General features: G+C 40.5%; 1 protein-coding gene across 2 annotated transcripts; it reads left to right on the forward strand.

Annotated features, from left to right (window-relative positions):
- Nucleotides 1–24,497, forward strand: GXYLT2 (glucoside xylosyltransferase 2). Of its 2 annotated transcripts, XM_074836037.1 has the most exons (7): nucleotides 1–260; nucleotides 7,708–7,897; nucleotides 8,090–8,221; nucleotides 14,548–14,799; nucleotides 15,805–15,928; nucleotides 19,250–19,422; nucleotides 20,169–24,497. In XM_074836037.1, exons 1-7 carry the CDS (start codon nucleotides 52–54, stop codon nucleotides 20,349–20,351), a joined length of 1,263 nt encoding a protein of 420 aa, XP_074692138.1. In that variant the 5' UTR covers nucleotides 1–51; the 3' UTR covers nucleotides 20,352–24,497. The 2 variants fall into 2 exon arrangements, with proteins under 2 accessions (XP_074692138.1, XP_074692139.1); XM_074836038.1 differs by lacking the exon at nucleotides 8,090–8,221.
- Nucleotides 24,498–24,914: the final 417 nt, after the last annotated feature.

Consider the following 24,914-nt stretch of genomic DNA (forward strand, 5'->3'; position numbering starts at 1 on the left):
CGGGCGGGCTGAGGGGCGGGTGCCCCGCGGCCTGACCCCCCTCCCCGCGCCATGCGGCTCTCCTGCAAGGTGGCGGCGGTGCTGCTGTGCCTCGGCAGCCTGCTGCTGCTCTATCTGCTGGTGGGCAGCGCCGCCGCGCCCCCCCGCCCGCCGCCCGCGCCCCCCCCCTCCGCCGCCGTGCCGCTCGCCCGCCGGCAGCCGCGGCTCAGCCGGAGCCCGCCGCGGAGGAGCCCAGCCGGCGGCAGACTCGCCAGCGCCAGGTAACGGTGTCGGCTCTGCCGGGACGCGGGAGCTCGCCCGGCCCACGCGTGACCGGACGGCGCCCCACGCGCGGCCGCCCCCCGTTGCCAGCCCTTGGCGGGGAGCCCGCCAGGCCCCTCCGGCCCGGCCGCTGTCAGGCGCGCCCAGCCCCACGCGTGACCCGTGGGTCCACTCTGCTGTGGCCGCTCACTGGTGTCTCTTTGCCGCCCGGACCCTTCCCAGATCCTTTTCCCCTCGCTTCTGCGAGTAATCGGTGATTAGAAAGCCTTGTGCAGACCGCTCTGGCTTTAGACGCGTAAACTTTTTCCTGCGTGTTTTCGTTTGGATCGTGGTTGCCAGAGATGCCACGAAAGTGCGTGGAGGTAAGGAAGTGCGTGGAGGGGTCTTGCCTCCTCCTATGAGCCCCGCGTCTGAGCGGGGCGATACCTCATCTGCGTGCCTGTGCGAGGGCGGCCTCTGAAATAGCTGCTTTTCCATTAGTTTTGGCCTTGTTTTGAAGGCTGACGTGGGGAATGTGGCACTCGCTGGCTGGAGTCTGTGAGGAGCTGCTGTCAGTCTCGGGACACTTCTGCCAATTTTTATTAATGCCACAGGGAAGAGGGAAGGTGGCTGGCTATTTCTCCGTGGTACCGCTGGGTTCCAAACTGCGAGGTACTGGTGGATTTTAAGCTCTTGAGCTTTTTGTTTTGAATGTTTTTTATATGTAAATTAATTTAGCAGAACTTTAAAAAAGAGTTTGAAATTGTGACGCGTTATGTTTCATCTTTGAGCACCTTACAGGCAGAGTATTTTTTAAAAAACTAATTACTTCAGAAAAAGATAGGCGCAGCGTGCTTTTGCTGGGTGGAGGACTGTTTTCCCCTTTGCATTCCAACTATATTATGGTCAGTGTGACCTCATATATCTAATTAACTTGGTATGTCTTTGTGTCTTTGATTCATGATTTCACAGAGATGTTCTGAATGAAAGACTACTCCTGTTTTTTTGAGCTCTTATTCCTTAACTTATTAAAGCAGTTGGTTTCTTATTCTTCATTGTTACCCTACTGAATGTGAGACATGTTTACTGTGGCTGAGAATGGATCATGGACAGAATTCAAATGCATGTATTAAAGCAGGATTATTTCCACTAGCAACTGTACCTCCTGAAGTCATTTTTCTTTAAGGCATATCTCTGCGATTATCGTGGAAATCAAGAACACTGAAGGAAGGAGCCCAGAAAGTATGGAACTGCTAGAGAGTGTAAACAACTGTTCCATTTCAATGAGCTTTTTAGTGAGCATCTTCATGTTCCAAAATCTGACATTATCTAACTTTTCTATTATTTATTGACTTTGAAAGTACTTTTTACAAGGTCTGCAACAAAAAAAAAAAAAAGAGAGGAATGCTGTATTTAAACCATTCCTTTTCTTCAAATTTTTTTGTTGTTGTTTTTTTGTGAGGTTTGGTTGTTGGGTTTTTTTCCCTTCACATCTGCTGGCAGGGCGTGATCCAGCACTTCTGGCACCAGCAGGAGTTTGTATAACTGGGAAGCACAATTCTGTGGGTCCGGTTCTGCCCCTTGCTGAAAGATTCTGTATTGTGTTAGTTACTACTAAAATAAAATTTATTTAAATCAGGATATCCATAGAAAATATTTTTCTGGGGTGGGAGTGGGTGCTGTAACGTGGTCCAAGTCGAGGAGATGCCTGCTTTTGGGCCTGCCAATGAGTGCTGTTCTGGGATGAATCACATCCATGCTCGCATGCTGAAGGCATCTGGTGGTGGGATCTGCTTGGCTTAAGCCTGATCCGAGATCCACTGAAAGCAGTGTGAGGCTGTTTCCAGGAGGCTTGAATTTGGAGTGGAAGAAAAAGCCAATGATTTAACTAGTTATTAACTTCAGGAGTGAGTGTTCACACTGATTTAATAGGCTTTGCTTATGCGTGTGATTACAGTAAAGCACATCCAATGTAACATGCTGAACTGGGATTGTTACTGCCTATTCATTCCTAGAATATAAATAATTATTATTTTATTACTCCTTAGGAGCAAAGGAAGATTTATTTTTTTTTAATTTGATGTGAGAGATCCTGTATGATCTAAGTGATTCCTTCAGAATAATAAAAAAATCGGATTATGATTGTGTAAGATCTTGCAATCTGATCATGTCTTTATATCTAGGCTGTATGATTGATTAGATAATCTTAGCAAAGTTTTGTCTATGTGACTGTAAAAAGTTGTTTTAATTAGTTTTGCCAAGGTGATTTGTAGTCCCGTTAGAAGGATGCAGGTTTTGGTCTGAACTCAGGAATAATCAAAGGCATTATCTAGGATATGCATTTGTTTTATAAGAATCAGTCATGTTGCAGGCAAGGTGAATTGTAGTTTAACTAGGATGTTGTAATACCACTTTCTGTAGTCACATGATAATAATAGAAGACATAAGTTTTTAAGGTTTAAGAAGTGCGGGTTTCTTCTAATGTAAGTAGTTCTAATACCTGAGCAAGGCTTAATTTAGTCACATATCGTTAGCTGTCTGGTACCTAGCAAATGTTAGGAACTAGTTCATGTGTCCTGCTTGGGTCATTAGATAATTTTTGCAACTCTAGATAAGCTTTGCGTTTAAGTTTCTGGTTAGCTTTGAAAACTGACTTTTGATGGTGATTTTACTGGTCCTTCCTCTTGGAAGTAGCAACTCCTATGCCTTCAGTAAGATTTTTTTCATATGAAGAATTCTAAGTATGTGCCAAACCAATGTGTGGAAAGTATCAAAAAGCAAAAGGATTATTTTTTCATTTAAAGGGCAGATGTGACCACACTTTCTATTAAACCAGCGTGGCAAGGCTTGGGAAGTGAACTTTGGCCAGTTCTCTGGAAGTGACTTTTCCAAAGCAAAATGTCTCTTAGATGGCAACCTGTCAAGATACTTTACTTTCTTTGTAGCCTTTGTGCACACACATGCAAGTTTGACTTGAGTTTGGTAGCCTATAATAACATGCTGAAGGCCCAAATACCTCATACTTGTCTAATAAGGCACCCACTTGATAAGAGAGAAGCATCCATTCTGGTTTTGTGTGGTTTTCTGCCCTTTCTCTGAGTGGTGGAAGGAGGTTGGAACTTCAACATTTTTTTTGATTGTCAGCAGCTCCAGTCAGTTTTGTGCAACTGCATTAAAGTGAGAAAACATTTATTTAAAAACATTTCGAACCTTTCTAATTTATATTTTAAAGGGTGGGAGAGAATGCGTTTCATATAACGGAGCCACTGTTGGGACATCGACTCAGTGCTGACTGTCAGGAAAACAGCCTATTTAGTGAATCACCAGTTTTGATACAATGCCTAACTCTAACCTTGTTTATGCTGCAAGAGTAAATGAGATCATAATATGAAGAAGGTTTCAAAAACTTAACAACTATATTGCATTTTGTAAGAATCTGCATGCATTATCTTTCTCTCAGGAATGAATTTGAAGGCTTGAATAGATTAGCAGGCTCTGTAATGAGATGGGAATGCATTATTTTGAATGAATCTAGATTGATTTAGACAGGTTTTGGGTTAATTATGTTTGAGTCACTTTGGCTGTGACTAATAAGAAAATTATATGTAATCTAAAGTTTAAGACCTAGAAATGTACGCTGTTGTGCTTGAGCACTCAGGCTGCTTCTGCTGTCAATACCTATGCCTGTCAGAAAAAAATATATGCGGTAAATAAAATACCATTGGGCAACTGGGTGGGAGTTGTTCTGTATTGTTGGAAGGCCTTTGCTATAAACATTTTATCGTGCTACATCTTATCAAGTGTGTCTTCAGCTGTTTCATGGGATGTATTCTGCAAGTATTTGGTGATGCGTTCTGCAGTGCTTAATCTTAGGCAAGGATGCTTTATTTTATAGCCATATAATAATATCATAGGAGAACAGCAGATAAGGGAGAGCAGGAAGCAATTTTCTCTGAACAGATTGGTAAAACGGGGAACAGAACAAAGAGTCTGACATGTTGTAAAAGTTAGATTTATAATATATTGACAAGCTACATTTATGTACTTAATTTAGAAGAAGGATATCAAGGCAACAAAGTCCTTGTGTATATAGTTTCTTTCTTTGTTCTTGTCAAATACATTAAACTTTAAGGCCCAGGTCACTGGGTTTTTAGATGCATTTAAACATTTAATTTAGGTCATAAAATCCAATTATAGACTATCCATAACCAATAAGTTGGACTATAAATGAATGAATGCACGTATAAATGTTACGAAGAATTGGCTAATAATAATAATTGTAGTTCTCTGTGGATCTGTGTGCTTTTTAATGTGCTTGGAAGTCTCTTGAGATAGGTAACTATTACTACTGTAACAGCTGTTCCCATTTTACAGATAGGACAACTAAAGCATAAAGAATTAATGACTTGCCCAAAGCTTTGCAGGGGCTGACTTACTGAAATAGAGCCAAAAACGGAGCTCGCTTACCCTTCAACCACTGCCTGAGTACTTCTCTGAGTCAAAAGTGTATTAATGGCTTAGGTTGATAACCTAGCAATATATTCTTTCTTGCTTGCCAGCTGTTTTTTATTCTAGGTACCAAATTTTATCCTTTATACAATTTACCACAGTATTAACATACTCCATCCTTCAAAACAAAGTGTGCACCTTTCATCTATTCCCTTTGTTGTATTGTCTATGAACACCTGAGCAGGTAGTATTTCAGAAAACTCTTAGCTTCCCCGTATGTTTGCATCAACCACTGGTAAACTATATGATAAACAGGATTCGGTCTGTACCTTCTGTGAAACCTCAGCTTAAAGAAGGGCTTTCATTAAGCTGCAAGTCTGAACGAGAAGACTCCTGGTGCCCAGCCTGACCTACCCTGCTAGAAAAGAAGTAGCTGCTCCACTGGTATGAGCTGAGTTCCAACCTGCAGTTTCTCTCTTGACAGCACGTGCTGGAGCCCTCTTATCTTCAAGAGGGGATCCAGATAAGACAGCATTCTGTGTAAAGCAGAAGCATTCTAGATGCTGTTGGTCAAACTGGAACTGTTGTGACTTGAAGACATTGGCCATGTCCTGCAGATCTTTAAGGAATATCTTTTCATCCAGGTGTTACTTCTCCCCTTCTCTTCCTCCCTGCACTGTATAAACCAGAGGAGGGAAGGGGAGTTGTGATGTTCTTTGCTGTAATCTGGTTTGCCTTCTGGCAGTTTGACTTTGCCTTTACACCTGCTTCTTTTCAGACTTCTGGATAATAACAGTAATTTTGTAAAGGCTAAGCTGAAATTGCTGTTAAATGCATCCTGCTACGGCACTCTTATCTCTCTTTCCATCTCACTTTTGTTTTCACAGTCCTCTTGGTTTCCTTACGTACTTACAAAAAAGATGCAAAATGTTGTGTCCCAACGTATCTCCTTGCTACTTTCCTCACTGACTGTTGCCCTCAGTGTCCCAGACTATCACTGAGGTAGCTGAAATACTACCTCATGCTCCTTTTCCTGGGGATTTTTATTGCCATTGCAGGCTCCTGAACTCCTTCAGCCCAGGCCTTTGCAACTCCTAATTCCTTGTCTCCAAGGCTCAGCTTTCTCCTGTGTTCTCTGGGGCTGGGAGGCTGGTTGTGTTGGTCGGCGGGATGTCTCTTGTTCATCCGTAGCTCCCATGGGCTTACGGGGCATTGTGCTTTCATTGAGGGTTGCTTCTGCTGAGTCTGTACGTTAGAAGTGCTTGTCTACATATCCTGGATTTTTCGCTACAAAATAGCTGCATAATGGAGAGTTCACTCTGGCTAAAATTTGCAAAGAAAAGCTTAGTGCTTTGGTGTCAGGTTTTGAAATGCTGCAATAAAAGCTTAGAGTTTAGTCCCTCTCCCAGTAAATTCCATTGCCACAAGCTATATCAAAGCAGCTCTCATCCTGCATATGGCTTGATTTAGAGACTCAATTAAGAGGAAACATTAAAGAGATAGGGAGAAGGGGGAAAAGGGGATCTGTGTGAGCAGCTAATTATTCACTTCAATAATTCAGTGGTTTTTACACTAATAGGTTGGAAAGTAAATACCACTTCACATAGATGTATTCCATTATTTATGCACTGATGAAATTGGGGTTTAATTAAGACTAAAGCCTAAGACTTTAAACCCTTAATGAAACATGTTGCTTTGTATACTCAGTAAAGTACCATTGGCTGGTATTCCTTAACACAGAAGTGGATTACTCTCTAGAACACTGCTGTTATACAGAGCAGCATTTCAATGTCTGGGAAAAGATAATGACAGCTTTATTAACTGTCATTTTTCTCTTTATTTAGAACTTTTGTTTCTAGCATTAGGTTTACTGATTTAATTGTATGTATGTAATTGTGTGTGCTGAGAAGAGGCAGGGATTGCTGTCCTCTCTTCAGCGATATGTTGAGAACTGGTAGTGATCTGTGATTAGCCTTTTAGCTCCTGTAATGATTACAATGTTTGTGATTTAGTTGCTTTGTCAGCACACACCCGTGTAATGGAGTATAAATGCGATCCGTGCTGGAATGTGAATACGATATGATAGAAGCATTCCTGGAGGATGGGATTTTACCTCCATACTGATGGGGAGGACACACACAAAACCAAAAGGTCATATTTTCAAAACTTATTCAAGTCCCGCAAAGAACCCTGAGTTTTCTGGCTAGCCAGTAGCTTCAGTGTGCCTTTTACATGCAGATTCCCCTGTAGTCTAGCTGAAATTTATTTAAAGCCCACACAGATGGGTGCTAAGTGGAAAATCCATAGTTTGGCCCTTGACTGCTTGTGGAATATAGTCTGATTCATCTGGGACATGTGAATATGTTTGTTTTTTAAAATCTTTGTTTTAGCAAAATTTCAGGGATTCCATGGGGTGAAATGGAGAGCAGTCCTTTGAAACAATGCCAGTACCTTCAGGCCAGGATTAAGGCATGCATTTTTAACAGCAAAATTAATTAACTGTTAGAATAATTTACATATGGATGGAGTGGATTTTTTTAAAGTATGGATGTCTTCTTCCAGTCTAGCCAAAAGTTATGGGCCTGGTAATGAAATTACTGAATGTGGTTCTGTAATCTGCATTGTGTTAGAAAGTTGGCGAGGTAGTTAATAAGCCCATTCTGACTTCATAACATCTAAATTGGGAAAAAAAGCTATCATTTACACAGAGCAAGTTGTCTGTTTTGAGGTGCTGTTGAATTAGTTACTGTATGTGTAGTGCAGTGATTTATGCAAATCCAGAAATGTAGGGATAACCAGAAAATTCTGAAAATAGCGTATTTCTTTGTGTTGTATTTTTAACAGTCTTGATTTGTACTGTTGACAAAATTGGCGTGCCACTCGCATCTTCTGTAGATAGCTGATCAGAAAAAACCCTCCTGATCGCCTACATCCCCTACAGAGAAAAACCCTGATAAACACGGAATTCTCTTCATGTTTACCTCAGTATCTTTTATATGCCTATTTATGATTTTTCAGGAAGCCTGGAGAACAGAAACATTCAAAAGAGCCTTCATCTTTGCAATGCATGCATCTGGCAGTTGTGGCATGTGGGGACCGGCTGGAAGAGACACTAATCATGCTGAAATCAGCAGTTCTCTTTAGCAACAGGAGGCTCTGTTTTCACATTTTTGCTGAAGATTCCCTTAAGCCTGAATTCGAGAAGAAGGTGAGTTTCTTTGTCATTTGATAAATGAGTTATAAGTTGCAAATCTCTGAACAAAATTACGTGGAAATCAACAAGTAGCAACTAAAGCATTTTTTTACTCTACACTGTTGATAAATTCCTTATGCATGTATGCTTTTTTTCCAGAAAAGCTGCATAACATGTAGTGTTTAATCCTCCCCCCATGTCTTTCAGTTAAGGGAATGGCCTTCTTCGTATACAAAGAAGTTTGAATACAACATTTACCCAATAACCTTCTCCGTAGGAAATGCTCAGGAATGGAAAAAGTTATTCAAACCATGTGCTGCCCAGCGCCTTTTTCTTCCGGTAAGGCACCTGGATTTCTGAGTAGGTTGCTTTAGGAAAAGGTTAATTCCACCAAAAGGAAGCTTTGCTGGTGTAGTATTAAAACCATTTTCAGGCTGAAACATCTGCTTACAGATATTTTAGTCTGTGCTTTAGCCACTTAAAAAAACAAACCCGAAATTCAGCCTCGCTTTTTCTCCTGCTAACAAAGGATATGTGTTTCTTATTTGTCTCTAGTTCCATTAGCCTCTCAGGCTCTTAAGACTCAGTGCGAGAGCTCTTTCAGGGCAGATGCTTTCAGTGTAGATGCTGCATGCCTTCCATAAATAACATTCTTTTCAGCATGCAGTCATCATATCCTCTTTACCCACTATCTCCCTTTCCATATGTTAGCCCTTAGACTGATGCTTTCAGCAATCCCTTTTCCTTGAGTTTTATTTCTTTTTCCAGGACTGTCAGATTTGCCCTTAAGGTAATAATTCCAGTGTGCTCACAGTCAGATTTCATGCAAGAGCCCAGTGTATCCAGGGATCTCCAGATTCACTGAAAACATGTATTCTTTACTGTATAATACTTAGTGTCATAAACCTGGAAAATATTTAAGGTTGCTGGAGAGAAGGAAGGTGTTGATAACAATTTTGCATATGCAGAAATATCAGAAATTGAAAGAACTTTTGCATAAAGCAATTTCTGTGGAATTGAGAACTTATATCAAAAATATCTTGTGCATTGCTGTTGATTGGGGTGACTCCAATAAAGTGACATGCTATTCACATGATCCAGATTTCTTCATTGCTGTCTTGTGAGAAATGGGGTTGACGGACAAAGAAATCTTTACTTTCTCAGATGGAAACAATCAGGAGACAGCTGCACATCCAGATACGTAGACTATGAATACATATGTGAGAAAATATGTGCTGTCAGCAGTTCTGCTTATCTGCCATTTAGGGGTAGACTATCAAATGCACAAAGCCCAGATGGGCTGAAAGTTAACTCCAACTTCAGCAGGGATCCTCTCTTCCCTGAGTAAATGTTTGTATCACCAGGAAAACAATCCCTAAGCGTTAGCTTGTTCAATACTGATTGTTTGTAAGGATGTACTCAAATGGGGTTATTTTCACTGGGTAAACACAATTCTCTGTTCTTCTTATTTCTGTGGTATTTTTTTGTCATTTTGGTAGACTCTCAGCACAGAAATAGTTTCACTTTTATTTGTCATCACCCTTCTGATGACAGAAAAGGGTTATGTATTCACGCTGACTCCTTTAGGCTGGGCAGTGCTTTTTTGGTTCCTTTTTTCACTTGCATGTTGCTGAAGTTCTCCAGTAACTTCTTGTAAGGAATATATAGACTGTTGCATGTGGTCTTAGCAAAACTGGGAGGCAGCCTGAACTGTAAATGTTTGTTTCTCTTGGGGCAGTTGCAAAATGTTGTGTGTGGTCAGGCTGAGGTTTATGGCTTTGAATAGGAGGGGTTGTCCGAGAGTATTGCAGCTGACACCAAGTTGATGTGGATATAACAAAAAAAAAGTTGTAGTAATAGCTGAGGTGGCAAGTGTCCGGTTGGACTTCTGGTACTCAAGTTTGCAGGCTGACGGAACCTTGGGCTGTTTCTGGGTAATTTCAGCCACTGTTACTTTTTTCAGTGTTTGATAACTAGGTTCTGATATCCTATTTGAACCAGACAATGCTATAGAAATCCAGTCCGCACACAGCAGGAGCAGAGGGTTTCTAGTGTTTTTGTTTAGAGAACTATTTTGACTTTTATTTTAAACAAATACCAGCAGGATGTCAGTATCTGATCCTTCCCTGTACTAAGCTTTTTCCCCTGCAGGGGCATAAAATGTGACTGGATTTAGGGAGGACCCCAGGAGAGCAGTAGTGGAGTTTATCAGCTGTTTAGCTCTCAGTTGTGTGGATTGTCTTGCTCCTGACAATGCTAAACCCGAGTGGAATGTGAGTCTTTGATTCACAAGTGCCTCTCCTGCCAAGGAAATATCTCCTGCAGCACCAGCAGGCGTGTGAAAGTGGACAGGAGGGTATGAGAAATGTGTTAAGGGAAAACTCTCTAAGAATCGTTCAGTGGTTTTTACTCACTGATGAAATCAGAGCTCTGGGATGTGATCCTGCAGCTTGTAGTAATGAACTGTTCTGTCCTGGGTGACAGGTTGAGGTACACATTCCCAACTTGTTGTCTCTAGGGTTGCTAAAATGTTAAGGAAGATCGTAGAGCATCCTTCGTTTTGTAGGGGCATTCTGTGACATCTGATCACGTTTGCCACTTACATGCAGGGAAAGTAGCTTGAGCCTCCATGTAATCTCACAAGTCTAAATCTCTTGCTGCAGTCTACTCCAATAAAACCGTCAATGGGATTTGCAAAGGCAGAATAAGGAAGTTTTGGATCTGAACAGGAGTGCAAAATGAAACTTTAAAAATAAACTAGGAGGGTAATGCTCTCGGCAATCACTTGAGACTGTTTTGTAATACTAACATGGATGTTAATACACCAGGTGAAAAATCTCTCTTCTGCTCTCGCGAGTGTTGCATACCCCAGGGCTGGCTTGCAGCTGTCTCTGTGGCTGTTTTGAGACTACCAAAACAATCAGCTAAAGTATCGTGAAATGCTTAAGGGATTTTTGGATTATTTTAGTTCTAATAGTAACTAACATTTAGAACCCTTCTCAAAACACTTAATCTATTTAAGAGCTTTTAAGGTAGATTAATAATATCCCTGCATTATAGCTGTCCCCTTGAGTGTGCTGAAGTATCCAGCCCAGTGGATCAGTGGCAGCACTGGGAATAGATGCCAGGGCCTTATTAGACTCTGTTGTAACTTGAGTTAATTGCTTACTGCAATTAAGTTTAGTAACTCAACTTTGTGATACTGCTACATTAGCATCAAGATTTGTGATTTGTCCCTAATTTTGGATAAAGCTCTGATAAGCTGCCATGCTAGCTGTTGCAAACCATTAGGTAGCACAGCTTCACAATATGCCAATACGTGTGTACGCAGCAGTGTGTTATTACTTGCCAACCTCGATAACACAGGGAGAATCTATGGAGACTGAAGTTGTGAAATCAAATTACAGATAATTGAGTATTTAAGTGAAGTGTCAGGCTAAATATAGCCAGTTCTGTGCAGAACTTTTTGACAGATTTACTAAGAATCCTCTATATAGCTGCAAAAAAAATCACACTTCTTTTAAGCTGTGAGCGCCTGTAGAGCGAGGAGGAAGACAAGCACAGTCAAGCCATATTCCTGACAGTTCGTTTCAAAAATGACAGTCTGTCAGGTATGTCTACATGGTTTATGCTAGTGAGAGTGAGCTCAGACTACCAGCTGCAGTCTCGCGTTGCTTATGCTGCAGGTCGGAGGCCTGTCATCTCTAACCTACAGCCCCGGCCTGTCAGTTAGCCCTCCCGGCAGGCTCAGCGTGCCGCCAGTGTGCCTGCCCAGTGCCTGCTTCGGGCAGAGCGAGCTGGAGCGGGGTCTCTTGTACCCCAGGCTTGTCTTGTGGTGCTCAGCTGCTTTTGGTGTTGAAAATCAGCAGAGTCAAAAATACACCATCTCCTCTTGTATGCTTTGAGTAAGTAAAAGCCAACTATTGTCTTCAGAGCTGTGTAAAGCGTAAAATACTTTTTTTTTTTTTTTTTTTTTTAAAACTCTATTTAGTTTGGGAGCAGAGCTACCTAAAAGCTATGGGACATAGGGAATGCCAGTTATTTAAATGACGTTTATCCCCAGTGTAAGTCCACTGAAATCCCGGGAGCTATGCAAGGAACTCTTACAGCCACAACTGCTGAAATTAAATTCCCCTGCCCAAGGCGAAATTAAATGCACAGCCAGAAGGGGATGTGATCAATTCAAACTGACCTCTGTAGGTTTTAAGTAAGTCTTAAGACTTCACATGTGAAAGAGGAAAGTGTGAAGGGCTTAAAGGAAGTAGCACAGCTTTTCCTTTAGCCTGTTGGGTGTCACTGCAGGGCAACACCTCAGACACAGGAGAGAGAAGAATCTTTTGATAAACCAGGAAGCAGAGCAGGTGAATTCTGAGTGGAGGAATACAAGGTGGAAAGTGTGGGGTCAGATGCTGGTAGGCACCCACTTCACAAAGAACTGCTTGAATCCATTTATATAAAGGAGAATTATTACAGTCCATTGACTTCCACAGACTTAAATCTATATTTATATTTAAGGTTACTGAAAGAACAGTTTCCTGCTGGAAGAAGCAGTGGCCAGGCTGTCACTTATGCTCGGGAGGAGTGTCTGTATGCACCTGTTAAACTTCCCTCTTAACCCTCTGCTGGAAAATGCCTCAACTTGCCTCTACCAGGGTGCCCTTCAAAAATATTTTACGTGGTACACAGTGTGCTGTGGCTCCCGCAGGCAAAATCTGATAGCTTCTGCTCTCCTTGTATTCATGTGTTATCTCCTGCCTCAGACTAAATTTGGGGGTGATTTTAAATTTTTTTTTAATATATTTTTATTATATATGACTTCATATAGTAGGTCCCTATGAATTAGGGCTTCTAGGTGCTACACAATATCCAGGATATCCTTAAGCTGAAAAACCCTTTCTTCTTTTCAACTGTTGAGTCTGTCTTCTGGTGACTTACTTGACTAGCTGTCTTTTTTTTTTACTCGTGGGTTGTTTTTTTTTTATAGTATTGGACTCCAGGATACTTAACGTTTGCAGATATTACTGTGTTATTGAACTATTTGTGTCACTCATTTATTGATACCTTCACATGCTGGTTTGTCTTTTTTGTGGTAAAATGGTGTATTGCTATAACCTTCCATCCAGCAGAGTGATCTGGATTGTGTTGGACATGGAGTTTCTTGTAAGCATAACTTTTGTTTAAAATATAGAGACATTTGCCTTCTCCTGCTTGTCCTGCTGTCTAGGAAGAACATGTAGTTATCACATCAGAAATACAGGTCAGGGATTTGTTAAACTTGGTTAAGTATCAGTCTGAATCCTGAAGTGTTCAGTCAGGTGAAAAATCTCATTTAGGTCCGTACTCACGGATTTGGCATCTTAAGGGATGCCTGTTGAGCATGCCTAATAGTGGTTTCCCCCCCCCCGGCTTGTTCAAAATCTTAATGTTGTTCACTCTATTTCACAGGTAATCTTCAGTCACAAAACATTTCAATTTATGTAGAATTCAATTTCTTTAGTAGAATTTATTGTTACCTGCATAAATAAGAGAGTTTGTCATTAGTATCATTGCAGTTGGATGAGAGAGTGATTGTTCTGTTCCACAACATGGTGAAAATCAATAGTCTTTTGGATTTGCTTTTCAAAGAAAGAAAGAGAGAGAAATAAGGCTTCTGGCTGAGACCAAACCAAGAAAAAATCAGTCCTTAAGGAATTTTTGGACAGTTTTAGCAAATAATAAAGAAGAGCCACAAAAATGCAGTTGGAACTGATGGTCAACATTAGCTAATGATATTTATTACTTAACAAACCACCTTACAAATAGCTGGTGCAAATATTAAGAGAGTTTTCTTGGACTGTTGAAGCACAATATAATTTGCCCTACTAAAATTAATGAATGAGCCTGTAAGGATTGGGATAGCCACAAGGGGGAACATGGTCGACAAGAATAGATTAGGTATCCTGGATCTAATTTACAGTTTACACCCCTCTGACTTGACTAACTTTACAGTCGTTATTCCTGATGGAGAGTCCGATAACAGAGATGAGAATCTGACCTGATAAGCTTTAATATGACATTTCTATTTACCAAGCAAATTTTGTTCTTCAGGAGGATGCATATCCATTTTTGTGATTGATGGGGTTTTCTTAATTAATGTGAAACATTTGTATATATTAATACTGAATGTAAGTCTCCTAGGAGCACAAGGTTGTAATAGGAAAAACAGTCATTAGAAAGGCAAAGGGAAACATGATACCAAATGGAGATGAAAAGTGCTCTGTTGTACTAGCTTACCCTTTCAGTCAGTGGAGGGAGTGGTACGTTTCATCACTTAGAGATCTTGAAAAGAACTAACAAAGCTATGTAAATTCTTTGCATTTTATTTCTGAACTGATACTAAATAGTTCTTGCAGGTATTTTTAAGAGCTCAGTGGATTAGTGGTTCATATGAAGGGTGAAATCCAACTTCAGTGATCTGGTAGCTGTTTTGCTGAGCAGTTTAAACAACAAAACAAACAAGCAGCCAATAACACTATAACTGTTTTTCCTATGTGTAATTACTTTTAGCTGATAAATCAATAACCTCTTTCAAATTATCAGTTTAAAATAAAAGTACGTTTTTCCAGTAATTTTCCTTTTTGTTGTCTGTTTGGTTTCTTTTTCATCTCGCTATGCAAACCTAAAAGGTCATTTTAAAGGATGTGGATTCTCTCCTTTATGTGGACACTGATGTCCTCTTCCTGAGGCCCATCGATGACATCTGGCACATCCTGAAAGAGTTCAACTCAACACAGCTAGCGGCTATGGCCCCGGAACATGAAATACCAAAGATTGGCTGGTACAGTCGATTTGCACGTCACCCTTATTATGGGACAACTGGAGTCAATTCTGGAGTGATGCTAATGAATTTAACACGGATACGCAACACTCAGTTCAAGGTGAGAAGAAATACAGCTGTTGCCCAAACTAATGATGTATGTATTTTTCACATCTTTTAAAACTTAGTATAAAATTATATAAAGTTTGTAATACAAAGAATCTGAAAAATATAGAGTATATATAATTGGATACTAAAAGCAATGATAGTGAAAATGCTTACTAAAACAAGTGAAGAGGCTGGAGTACTGAGAACTTGCAGATGTGGCAGTCTGTTAGCAGTAGTAAAAATGGCTTCTTCAACGTTTCATTTTCCCTTGAAAGATGCATGAGAGAATAAACTCAAGGATCTTCAGTGCAGTCAGTGTATTGCTTTTAAAATTGGAAAGCTTGATGTAAATAGCCAGAGAAATTGGTAATTTTTTGCATCTGCTGTAAATAGAATTTTGTGTCCTGCTGCAGATCAAGTGACTCCATGAACTGATATAAATGAGAAGGGAACATTTTCACTGACTTCTGACATCTCCCCTTTTGTGAAAGGCCTGAGTTGTGAAATCTCTATTTATTTCCTTGAGCACGCATTCTCTAATCTCTTTAAAAACTTTATTTACCCCAAGTGGGCTTGTTCCTCAGTCAAGGCCGGGGTTTCTTACACTGTTACAGTAACAGCTTGAATAAAAAAAGCCCTTGCTCTTAATATAATTCCCAGGGAAGATAATTCTTAGTCTGCATTTTTCCTGACTTTTATACCTCAGTTTTCACCTTATCCCTGCATTTTTCCACTTTTCCACTTTTTCCCCCTCCTGTTGCTCAGAAGAGGAAGACTGTGAATAGCAGGAGCTGACATCAGAGCTAGGCCCGGAGACCTTGCTTTCCTGTTTAGATAAACAGGAGCACAGTCAGCTCTGCTGTTCCAGCCCTATCCAGGTCTAACATCTCCTGGCAGTTCTTCATTCTTCACCTAGGTATCTGACATGGCTTAGCAGACTTACAGATATATGTCTGAGTCATATATCACATCACTGGTCACGGTATTAACCCATTGCTTCTGGTTTTCTGCCCTACAGAACAGCATGATACCGAGTGGTTTGACTTGGGAGGAAATGTTATATCCGTTATACCAAAAGTACAAAAACTACATTACATGGGGAGACCAGGATTTACTAAATATAATTTTTTACTTTAACCCAGGTAAGTAATGATTCTTGGAGTCATGATTATCTGTGTTAAGAAAATTTCTGGAACTTGAAAAATTTTTTTAGAAGTGCAATTTTTATTATTTGTTATTTATAATATGCAGTGAACTCTGACATGAAGTTAATGTGTAAGTGCACTCAGGATTTACAACCTATGAAAATACTTCTGAAAGTGGTGTGGGTAGTGGGGCTCAGACTTGGGTCCATTGAATATGCAAATCTGTCTTCTGGAGATTCTGAGAAAATAAGGAAGTATAACATTAATGACCAAATGCAGGAATGAATTTCGAGTTGTATGTGTGCTTAAGAGTGTCACTGGACCAGGGCCTAGCTGAAAAAATGTTTTTGTTTCAGATGTTTATCTGAATGTGAAATTGCCAGGCTTTGTCCAAAGCCATGCTCTATTTTTCTGAAATTCAGCTGAATTCTGATATTTATGCAGATGAGTAACAAAGCTAATATAAACAGGAACTGGACACAGCCATATCTTGTCTAAAACTGTTGCCCTCCGTATTTTTGCTCCTTTGCTAAAAGTTACTTGTTGAGACACATGCTTCCAGCATCTCAGCTGAGTGATCCAGCCTCAGCAGGCACCAGGATGGTGTCATCTGTATTCTGCTGCTTACACTTGTGTGTTTTCTACTCTTCTAGCTTGCTCTGGGACTATGAGGAGCTACGGAGCACTTCATGTCTCTCAAAACCTTGTTCTGGGAGAACAGCTGGCATAACCCACCTGTCCCAGTCTGGGCTAGCGTGGCCAGTATGGGTGTACTTGTCAGCCCAGTGAAATGTCATATTTGGTTCCTGGCTGTCACTCTTGCACAGTGCCTCCATGAGCAGCTTGTAACATTTTTGGTTTGTCCTTTGTTTCTTCTTGAATTGGAGTTGTGTTCTCATGAGTGTGTATTTCCAAGGAACTGGCAAGTCTAGGCATCTTTATTTTAAAAGGGTGTGACTTTCTCCACAAGTGCTGAGACAGTTTCTGGAAATTCAGCCCCTTGTAAGTATTTTGCACTGATCACACAGAAATGACTTCAGGCACTTCCAAAACCAGTAACATCTGAGAAATGCAAGGATTTCAAAATTGTAGCGTAGTACGTGCTTCCCAGAGAAGCTGAGAACCTTGATTCATGCCTCTGAAAGGATGCTGAATATCCATTCTTACTTGCTTTTCTTTGTTTCCTATGTGACCTTGTATTCCCTCAAGTGATTTTAAGAACAGAGTAAGTTTGGATTTATCTTTATTTATTCCATTCCCTTTTCTTTTTCTCTAAGGAGTCATAGGGTAGGTAATTGGATATACGTAAATCCAGGCAAATACAAGGAGAGAGCAAAAGCAAAGCAATAAGCTGACATCTGTTTACTGCAGACAGATGTCAAACATCAGTGTCCCTGGTACGCCGTGTATTACCCTCGATCCTAGGGAAAAATCAAGTGGAAGAAAGCTTCATTATGAAATCATAAATTAATTCCCAAAAAGAAATGAGTGTTGTGGGAATGGGGTCTACAGGAGGAAGAAAAAGATGAAGCCAGATTAGTTGTGAAGTCAAACTCAAGCTGCTAACTTAAGTGTGAAGGAAAAAACCAAAGATTGCAAAAATACTTTAATTTTGTGATGAGAGTATTCTCTATCAAATCCACATGTTGAAACTCTTTTTCTGCACCATAGTCTGCCTTTTCCTTGTAACTGGTAAATAATTTTTTGCGATTTATGTAACATTAGGCTGCACAGGAAAAGAAAACAAAGAACTGGATATAATTAAAACAGAAAACTAGATTTTCCTGAGGTATTAAACTGCTGGATTTTTGAGACTGGCCTGGGAAGGAATCAGTCAGGGCTGTTGCAGGTGGCTTTTTTTAGATGCAGTGTGTTGGCTTAAAAATACCCAGAACTGTGTTACCTGGGGCCTGAAGGGATGCCCCTTTTTTCCCAGCTCTAAGGGCTGTTCTGAGGATGAATGGATCTGAAGGCTCACAGGGCAGCTAGAGCTTGAGCCCAGCTGTGACAGAAAAAAATGCACAAAGGTGTCACGGTGAGGAGAAGATCAGGAATACTTAAGTGACATGTACAAAAGCTAATAAGCACCTGATGACATCCTCTCCCCACAGTGACCTGCTGATGGGCTGTACTTCTAAACGTCTGTTCAGGGTTACCAAAAGGATCCCCGTTAAGTGTAACAGGGTTTGGATCAGGTGTTACTGCTCTTCCTGCCCTTTCAGCAGCGCTGGGGAGCAATTCTGAGTGTGTGATAGGTCAGACTGAGTGGAAACCACTTGCAGTGTACCCTTTCTGGAGAAGTCTCCTGCTAGAGAGGCCTCAAGGGAAAAAATGTTTCAGAAACTTTGTTTCCTACTTCAAGAACCACACAGGACCAGCTGCAGACTTCCTGGGAAAGTAGGAAAGGCCAAGTGGAGAATTCTGTCTTCAGTGCTTCTAACGTGACCTGCTGGCATCATGCAATGTTTCGTTGTACTCCATTTCTGAAGCAAAATGGTCACAGGGACTGGTGCAATTTATTATTTTAGGGGAGAACTTTGTAGAGTAGGGCTGATGGTTGGACTCAATGATCCCAAGGGTCTTTTCCAACCTGAATGAATCTGTGATTCTGTGATTATAAGCATATTGCTAATACTGTGGATGCGTGGAGAAAGTTTAAAAAAAATCAGTAGGAGAAAGGAGGTTATAAGCCCTTTTGAGAAATTAGGCTTATCTTTAAATAACCTAGACTTGTGAAATTAATGGATGGCAGCTCAGGAGGACTGGGGATAAAATACACTACCTCTCATGCTCTGCTGTATCTCAGTATAACAAGTGGTCATAGCCTCAGTGAAAGCTTCAGCAGCAAATGTTGGATATCCTTTGCAAGCTTTCCCGTGCTGTCTCCAGAAGGATCCAGGATTTTGCATAATACTCGCTGCTCTGTGTGCTTCCCTAATCATTTCTGTAACTCCAGAAACTTCTTACAAGGGCAAAGGACCCTGGATAGTGCCACCTGGTGCTTACTCTCTGGCTTTGATTCTGTCACTTTTAGCTTTGTAAAATGCTTGCTTGGCTTATGTTTGCACCCAGTCTTTGTGTTGTCCTCTCTTTCTGTTAGTTCAGGTCTAATAGTGCTGAGATTTGTATAGCCATCCCCTGAGGAAAGGAAGCTGCTGTGTCTAGCTGCTCCTTGGGATGTCTGTGAAAAAAGCAACTGAAATTTTTCTGATCATCAGTCCCAGGTTTTCCACAGAAACCTGGTTTAATTTGTTGTAACTCTTGTTTGACGTGTCTTTTCTTTCTTCCCCTCCCATCTCCCCGGACCGACATTGGCAGAGTGTCTCTATGTATTCCCGTGTCAGTGGAACTACCGGCCTGATCACTGTATGTATGGAAGCAACTGTAAAGGTGCAGAAGAGGAAGGTGTGTCTATTCTGCATGGAAATAGAGGTGTCTACCATGATGACAAACAGCCTACATTCAAGGCCCTCTATGAAGTGATACGTGATGTAAGTCTTTTGTCCCAATAGAGACAGTTGTTTTATTTCCATGAAGATGACAGCTTTAACCAGGTCACTCAGGTTGTTTTGTTCCAGCAGGTCAGGCTGAGCACAGCTGTGCTTTGCGTATACCCATCAGATACCAAATAATAAGGGTGCTTTGGTCTTTCCTGTCTCACTGCACGTGTGTATTTGGGGTGGTTTAAATGATCCCCCTTCATATTATAATAAACTTCTAATAAAAAGGCTGAAAAATTGCTTTTCTGTAATACTGGAGGTAGAAAAGAAGTGTTTGAATGGAATTCTCCCTGCTGGTACTGCAGCTCTGGCCCCTAAATACCCGGCAAAAGCTTGTCCTCCCTGAGTGAGCACCTAGAGCCTCTGGGCACATGGAGGGCAGAAGCTTGCATACAGACACAGATCTGTATTCCCACTTTGGATGTTGAGTGTGTACAACTCCACTCTCTCAAATACAGGTTTCATTACAGTATCCCTTTGTTAGTAAACCTCCTTTAAATGCAGACTCTACAAGTACAGTTTCTGGGAAGTTGGCTATTTCAGGTAATACTCCCAGGCAAACTTTTCTGAAAGCAAGCACTGTCAGGCTTGAGTGTTTGAAGTTGACAGGTTTTGATGACACTCTGGAAGGTGAGGGACAAATCATCACTTACCTATATAAGGTTTTATCTTGCCGAAACTTCTAAAATGCCATTTTGTAACTAGTGAAAACTAATAATTCTTTTTCTTTTCTTTAGTTTCCATTTGAAGACAATCTCTTCCAGTCTTTGTACTACCCACTGCAGTCTAAGTTTCTGGATACAGTGCACACTTTATGTGGGAGAATTCCACAAGTATTTTTGAAGCAAATTGAGAAAACTATGAAGAAGGTGTATGAAAACCGTGTCATTGTCTACTTGGGGGCCAACCACAGATACTAAATGTAGCTGCATTTTTACGCAAAGTTTTTAATTCTTGCACCCCATCTCATGAAATGTGTAAATGAAGAGTATGAACTCTTTTACTGAAACTCTGAATTAAAATATTTTCCTTATGCAATTTCCTAATAACCCCTGAAGTTACAAAACCAGAGGAAATCCTGGAAGTCTACCTAAACTGTCCTTTCCTAGGCCTTTTGTTCTCTTCCTGCATTTATTCTTGGTTGCAACAGGGGGAGGTGATGATTCTCACTTTTATTTGACGAGTTTAGTTTGGTTATTTGTTTAAGTACAGTTGTATTCACTGTAACTTTTTTGAAGTTGTGCAAAAGCTTGTCCTGATTTTAGGCTTGATAAAGAAGTTACAGTTTGAGCTAAATAACGTAGGGAATGTAACTTGAAATGATAGGGCAAATATTCTTGACTGTCATGAGAATGCTGAATTACAGAAAAGATCACTCTTGTGTAAGGATGAGTTAAAATTTACTGTAGTAAAGGGAGAGTATTTGTTTAAAATTGCACTTCTGTCTGAAGGTATATTACCTGCTATTCTTCACATGTAGGACCTAAGATTTCTCTTACTTAAAAAGATTAGGGGAATAGAAGTGCCTATTTACTTTATATTTTACAGCACTTTTTGTCTAGTGATTGTGATTTTCCCCTTCTGCTCTTCAGTAGTTTTGTAAGGGCTTCACGTGAAGGAATTAGAAGGAAAATAATTACAGCATAAATAGGAAAACCATGGACAAGAAATGGGAGAGGGGTGCCGTGGAAGCTGTGGCACCTGCACAACTAATAGACAACAGCAAGAGAATCCTTCCTCACGTGGAGTACAGCCGTGGTCTTCCCCTCCAGTCACTTACAGTTTTGAGAATGTATTTCCTAACTTGGTAATACTAATTACATTAGGCACAGTCCAAGAATGTTGTGAGTGTACAAAACCAGATACTATTCATCTGTTTTTCTCTTTAATTAATCGTCTTTAATTGCTGTTTACTGCACAGTAACAGTGGTATGCCACCGACAACCGTTCTTCCATCCCTACATTGAGAGACTGTGGATGCTGTCTCTGACTCCCCTCTTCTGTTTTGCCAGAAACCTGGGCACAGAAATTACTTTCTGCCTGGCACTTCCGTTCCTGGAAGTCCACGGTTTTATGCCAGGATCATAATGAATAGCATCAAAGTGAAGAGGATACAAGGAGGTTTTGATGTCTATTTAAAATACTTAATTTAGCTTAGATTTTGAAAGTATGATGGAATATGCACAGACAAGAGCTTATTAAAACTTGAAGTAGCTGAAAGGTGCTTGGGGCAAATCACTGGGGAACTGAAAGTGAGGACACTTAAAGAGCAGTGATACAAGAGCAGACTCCCCGAGGGCATTTTCTAAGTGTAAGCCCTGAGGGGTGTGTGTAGGGGAGGGCTTGAAGAAAACAGCAGAGAAAATGATCTTACTTTTCAAGTCCAAGAAAACAGCAGAGAAAATGATCTTACTTTTCAAGTCCATTCAGCAAAAAAAATAGCCATTACTTGGAACTACTCACTTTAATAGGCAAAGTAGGAGAGGGGTGAGGAGGGCAAGAAAAATGAAGCTTTTCTCTAATGAAAGGAAAACTGATACAGATTGTGTATCCTGTACACGTAACATATTAGAAATATTTGGTGCGTGTAGATGAGGGAAATGATATGTTTTGTAAGTTAAAAAGTAGGATTTCTGAAGAATTGCAGTTTTGGGGGTTTCTGCCCTATCCAGTGAGGACTGATGCACAGTTTCATAAGAAAACAGACTCCAAGAGAAAGTCCTTTGAGTTTGCACGCTCCTCCTCGTGTGGCAGCTCATGAGAGGAGGGAAGATGCAGGCCTTGCTGGCGTCTCAGGCTGCCAGATAAACAGCCTGTACACAGGATGGAGTGCCTACGAACTCTTTCCAAACACTAGGATGTGAAAATGTCCATGACGCATCCATAAGCGTGCTGGGTGAATGACACAACGAGTCAGCTGAGTAAAGGAGGTGTTAAGATGGGGTAAGGGGCATATGGTCTTGGTCCTAGCAGTTTCACTGCTGCTCTGCGCTGGCAAGCATGACAAACGGAAATGTCTGTTGTTTGAGCCTCTGTGTGCTGCAAATTCTCATCAACAATCTCTGCGTGTTTCTGACTCAGATCCATTATCTTGCAGCCTTTGCCACAGAAGTGTAAATCGACGTGCAAAGGACAGAGGCAGCTCTGCATCTATTTTGATTGAAAGCCGGGGCCCCAGAAAAGCATTTAAACTTAAGCGTAGACATTCCTGTCTCTTGCAACTTGCCTTAGTATTTTCTATTTTTACCTGAAGTTTTGGTTGCCACTTAAAAAGAACAGTCTATTTCTAGGTACAGAGAAAAGTTTGAAAACATAACCCAAATGAACCTTGAAGACTTCAGAGCCAGAAGGCAATGAAAGGAGAATTCAACACGCTGTTTTAAAAAAAGTTTGAGATATTGTAAGCCTAACGTACGACAGGTAAACATTTTAGACTAGCAGTGCAGAGAACTTGTAAAAAGTATTAGCTTGCTTTTTGATCTTTATTTTCAAGTATTGGGGTAAAGCCGACTGTAGGCCAAACAAGGCTAGACGAGACGCATGCTGGGCACTCCAAATTCCTCATTTCTATGGTATCTACAAGCCACAGAAAGTTGCAGAGCAAAAGTCTTGTCTGGACAGTTGCAACTCCGGTGCTAAGCCTCTGAAGTTGAGGAGGCTGTGATCGTGTAAGCTATGATTCAGCAGAACCTTGCAACTATGGGCACATTAAAATGAAGGAATGGAATTCATTACAAAATAAAGGCATTATTGCATATAAAATGATTAGAGATTACAGCAGTGCTTTTTATGTTTACAGGAGGTGCTACATTATGCTTAGAAAGAACTGTGCTATGTTCTCAACAGCTATTAAAATATATGAAGTACATGCTTTAACATGAAGACTTTGTTAATGTAATACCAACTTGCAGGGAGAATGGGGGAGGTTCCCCCCCTGCTGGGCTTTTTCTGAGAAAAAAGCTACAATTTGAGCTCTCCAAAGTGTTTTAAAACAATTATGTAACTTTGATGTTGTTGTTGTTGTTGTTAGAATTATTAATTTATATTTTATTACACCTTCTAAAACCATGTTATATTTTGGTTTTAACAGTAGTTCATTCTAATTTTAATCTTATTTAGAAACCAGTTTTAATTCATTTCGTATTTCATTCTTGTGGCTAATTCCTTGTTAATTAGCCTTCATTTATTTTAATAATGGGATGTGTAAATACTTATATAGACTTTATATCATCACTTCCCCTTCCTGTCGAGTATTTTAGTTATTTCCAATGGTATAATGTAACCAAAACACCTTTGCTAATGTAAGACCTTGTGCAGTGTCATCATAACATACAGGGGAAACAAAAATAGTTTTCCTTAAATGAATGGAAGCTCCAGCACATGGAATGTATTGATAACAAAGGAGAAGAATCACCTTTCACACTGAGAAAGAAACGGCAGGGTACAGCCCAGAGCACTGTGCCCGGGTTATTTGAACATAAGCCCTAAGCCAGCAGATGTTTGACACTCTGAATTTTGCCCGTGTAGTCGGTAGGCTTATATGCAATGCATAAAGTTAAGCGTGTAACCAAGTCTTTGCTGTATCAGCGTCAAATATTCAGGTTTTAAATTTGCTATATTATACTTGAACTTGCCGAAGATAGATAAATAGGGGCTTTTTATTAAGAGCTGCTGAGCACCTCCTTTTAGCCCAAAGCCATTTAAGAAAGTGTCAGGCTACCAGTGCACATTGTACAACAAAGAACTGCCAGAGTGGGACGCGTTGGGCTGCATCGTTGAGATAATGTGAGTTTTTCTAGGCTATTTGCCTGCATGTTACAAAGTGGGCTCAGATAGCTCCGCTGTCATTTCGCTTACAGGTGGAAACTGGAAACTGCTCTCTGTGTGTGTACACGAGAGCAGATGTGTAAAGAATTCTGTACCTTTTCTTTATCATTTAATTGCTTGTGTATTTTTATTTGACAAGTGCACCAATTGTTTATAGCTCCCAAGGAGGCCTAGCAGTGCATTTCTGTGTTGATCAAGATCCTTTGGCTTACAGTACAAATAAATGAAGTTTTAAGCAAGCTCTGTATTTTGATAGTTTTCATTTAAATATAACGTGTGTGTGTGTGTGTACTGGGTCTGGTTGGGAAGGAGTTTAGTATTAGTGATGGTATAGTGTACCTATAGGGGTTTGTCTGCATTGAGCAGAGAAAAATGTTACTCTTGCAGTTTTATCGTAGTGAGATAATTGTTATATTGGATATGTTACTGAAGGAGACAAATACATACATTTGACTTTCCTCAAAGTGCTAATGGGTCATGCTGCAACTCCAGTTGTGTTACAGACACCATAGATCAGAACCTGGTCTCAAAGGAAAATGAAGTTTTACCTTTTTATTATTTCTTGGAAATCTGCTTCTTAGAGGATTTGGTCATTTAGCATCATTTCCCTTCCCTCTTCTTGTATTTAATTTTGTTGTTTTGACACTCTTGTATGG

Source organism: Strix aluco, chromosome 11 (assembly GCF_031877795.1).
Source record: "Strix aluco isolate bStrAlu1 chromosome 11, bStrAlu1.hap1, whole genome shotgun sequence".
NCBI lineage: Eukaryota > Metazoa > Chordata > Aves > Strigiformes > Strigidae > Strix > Strix aluco.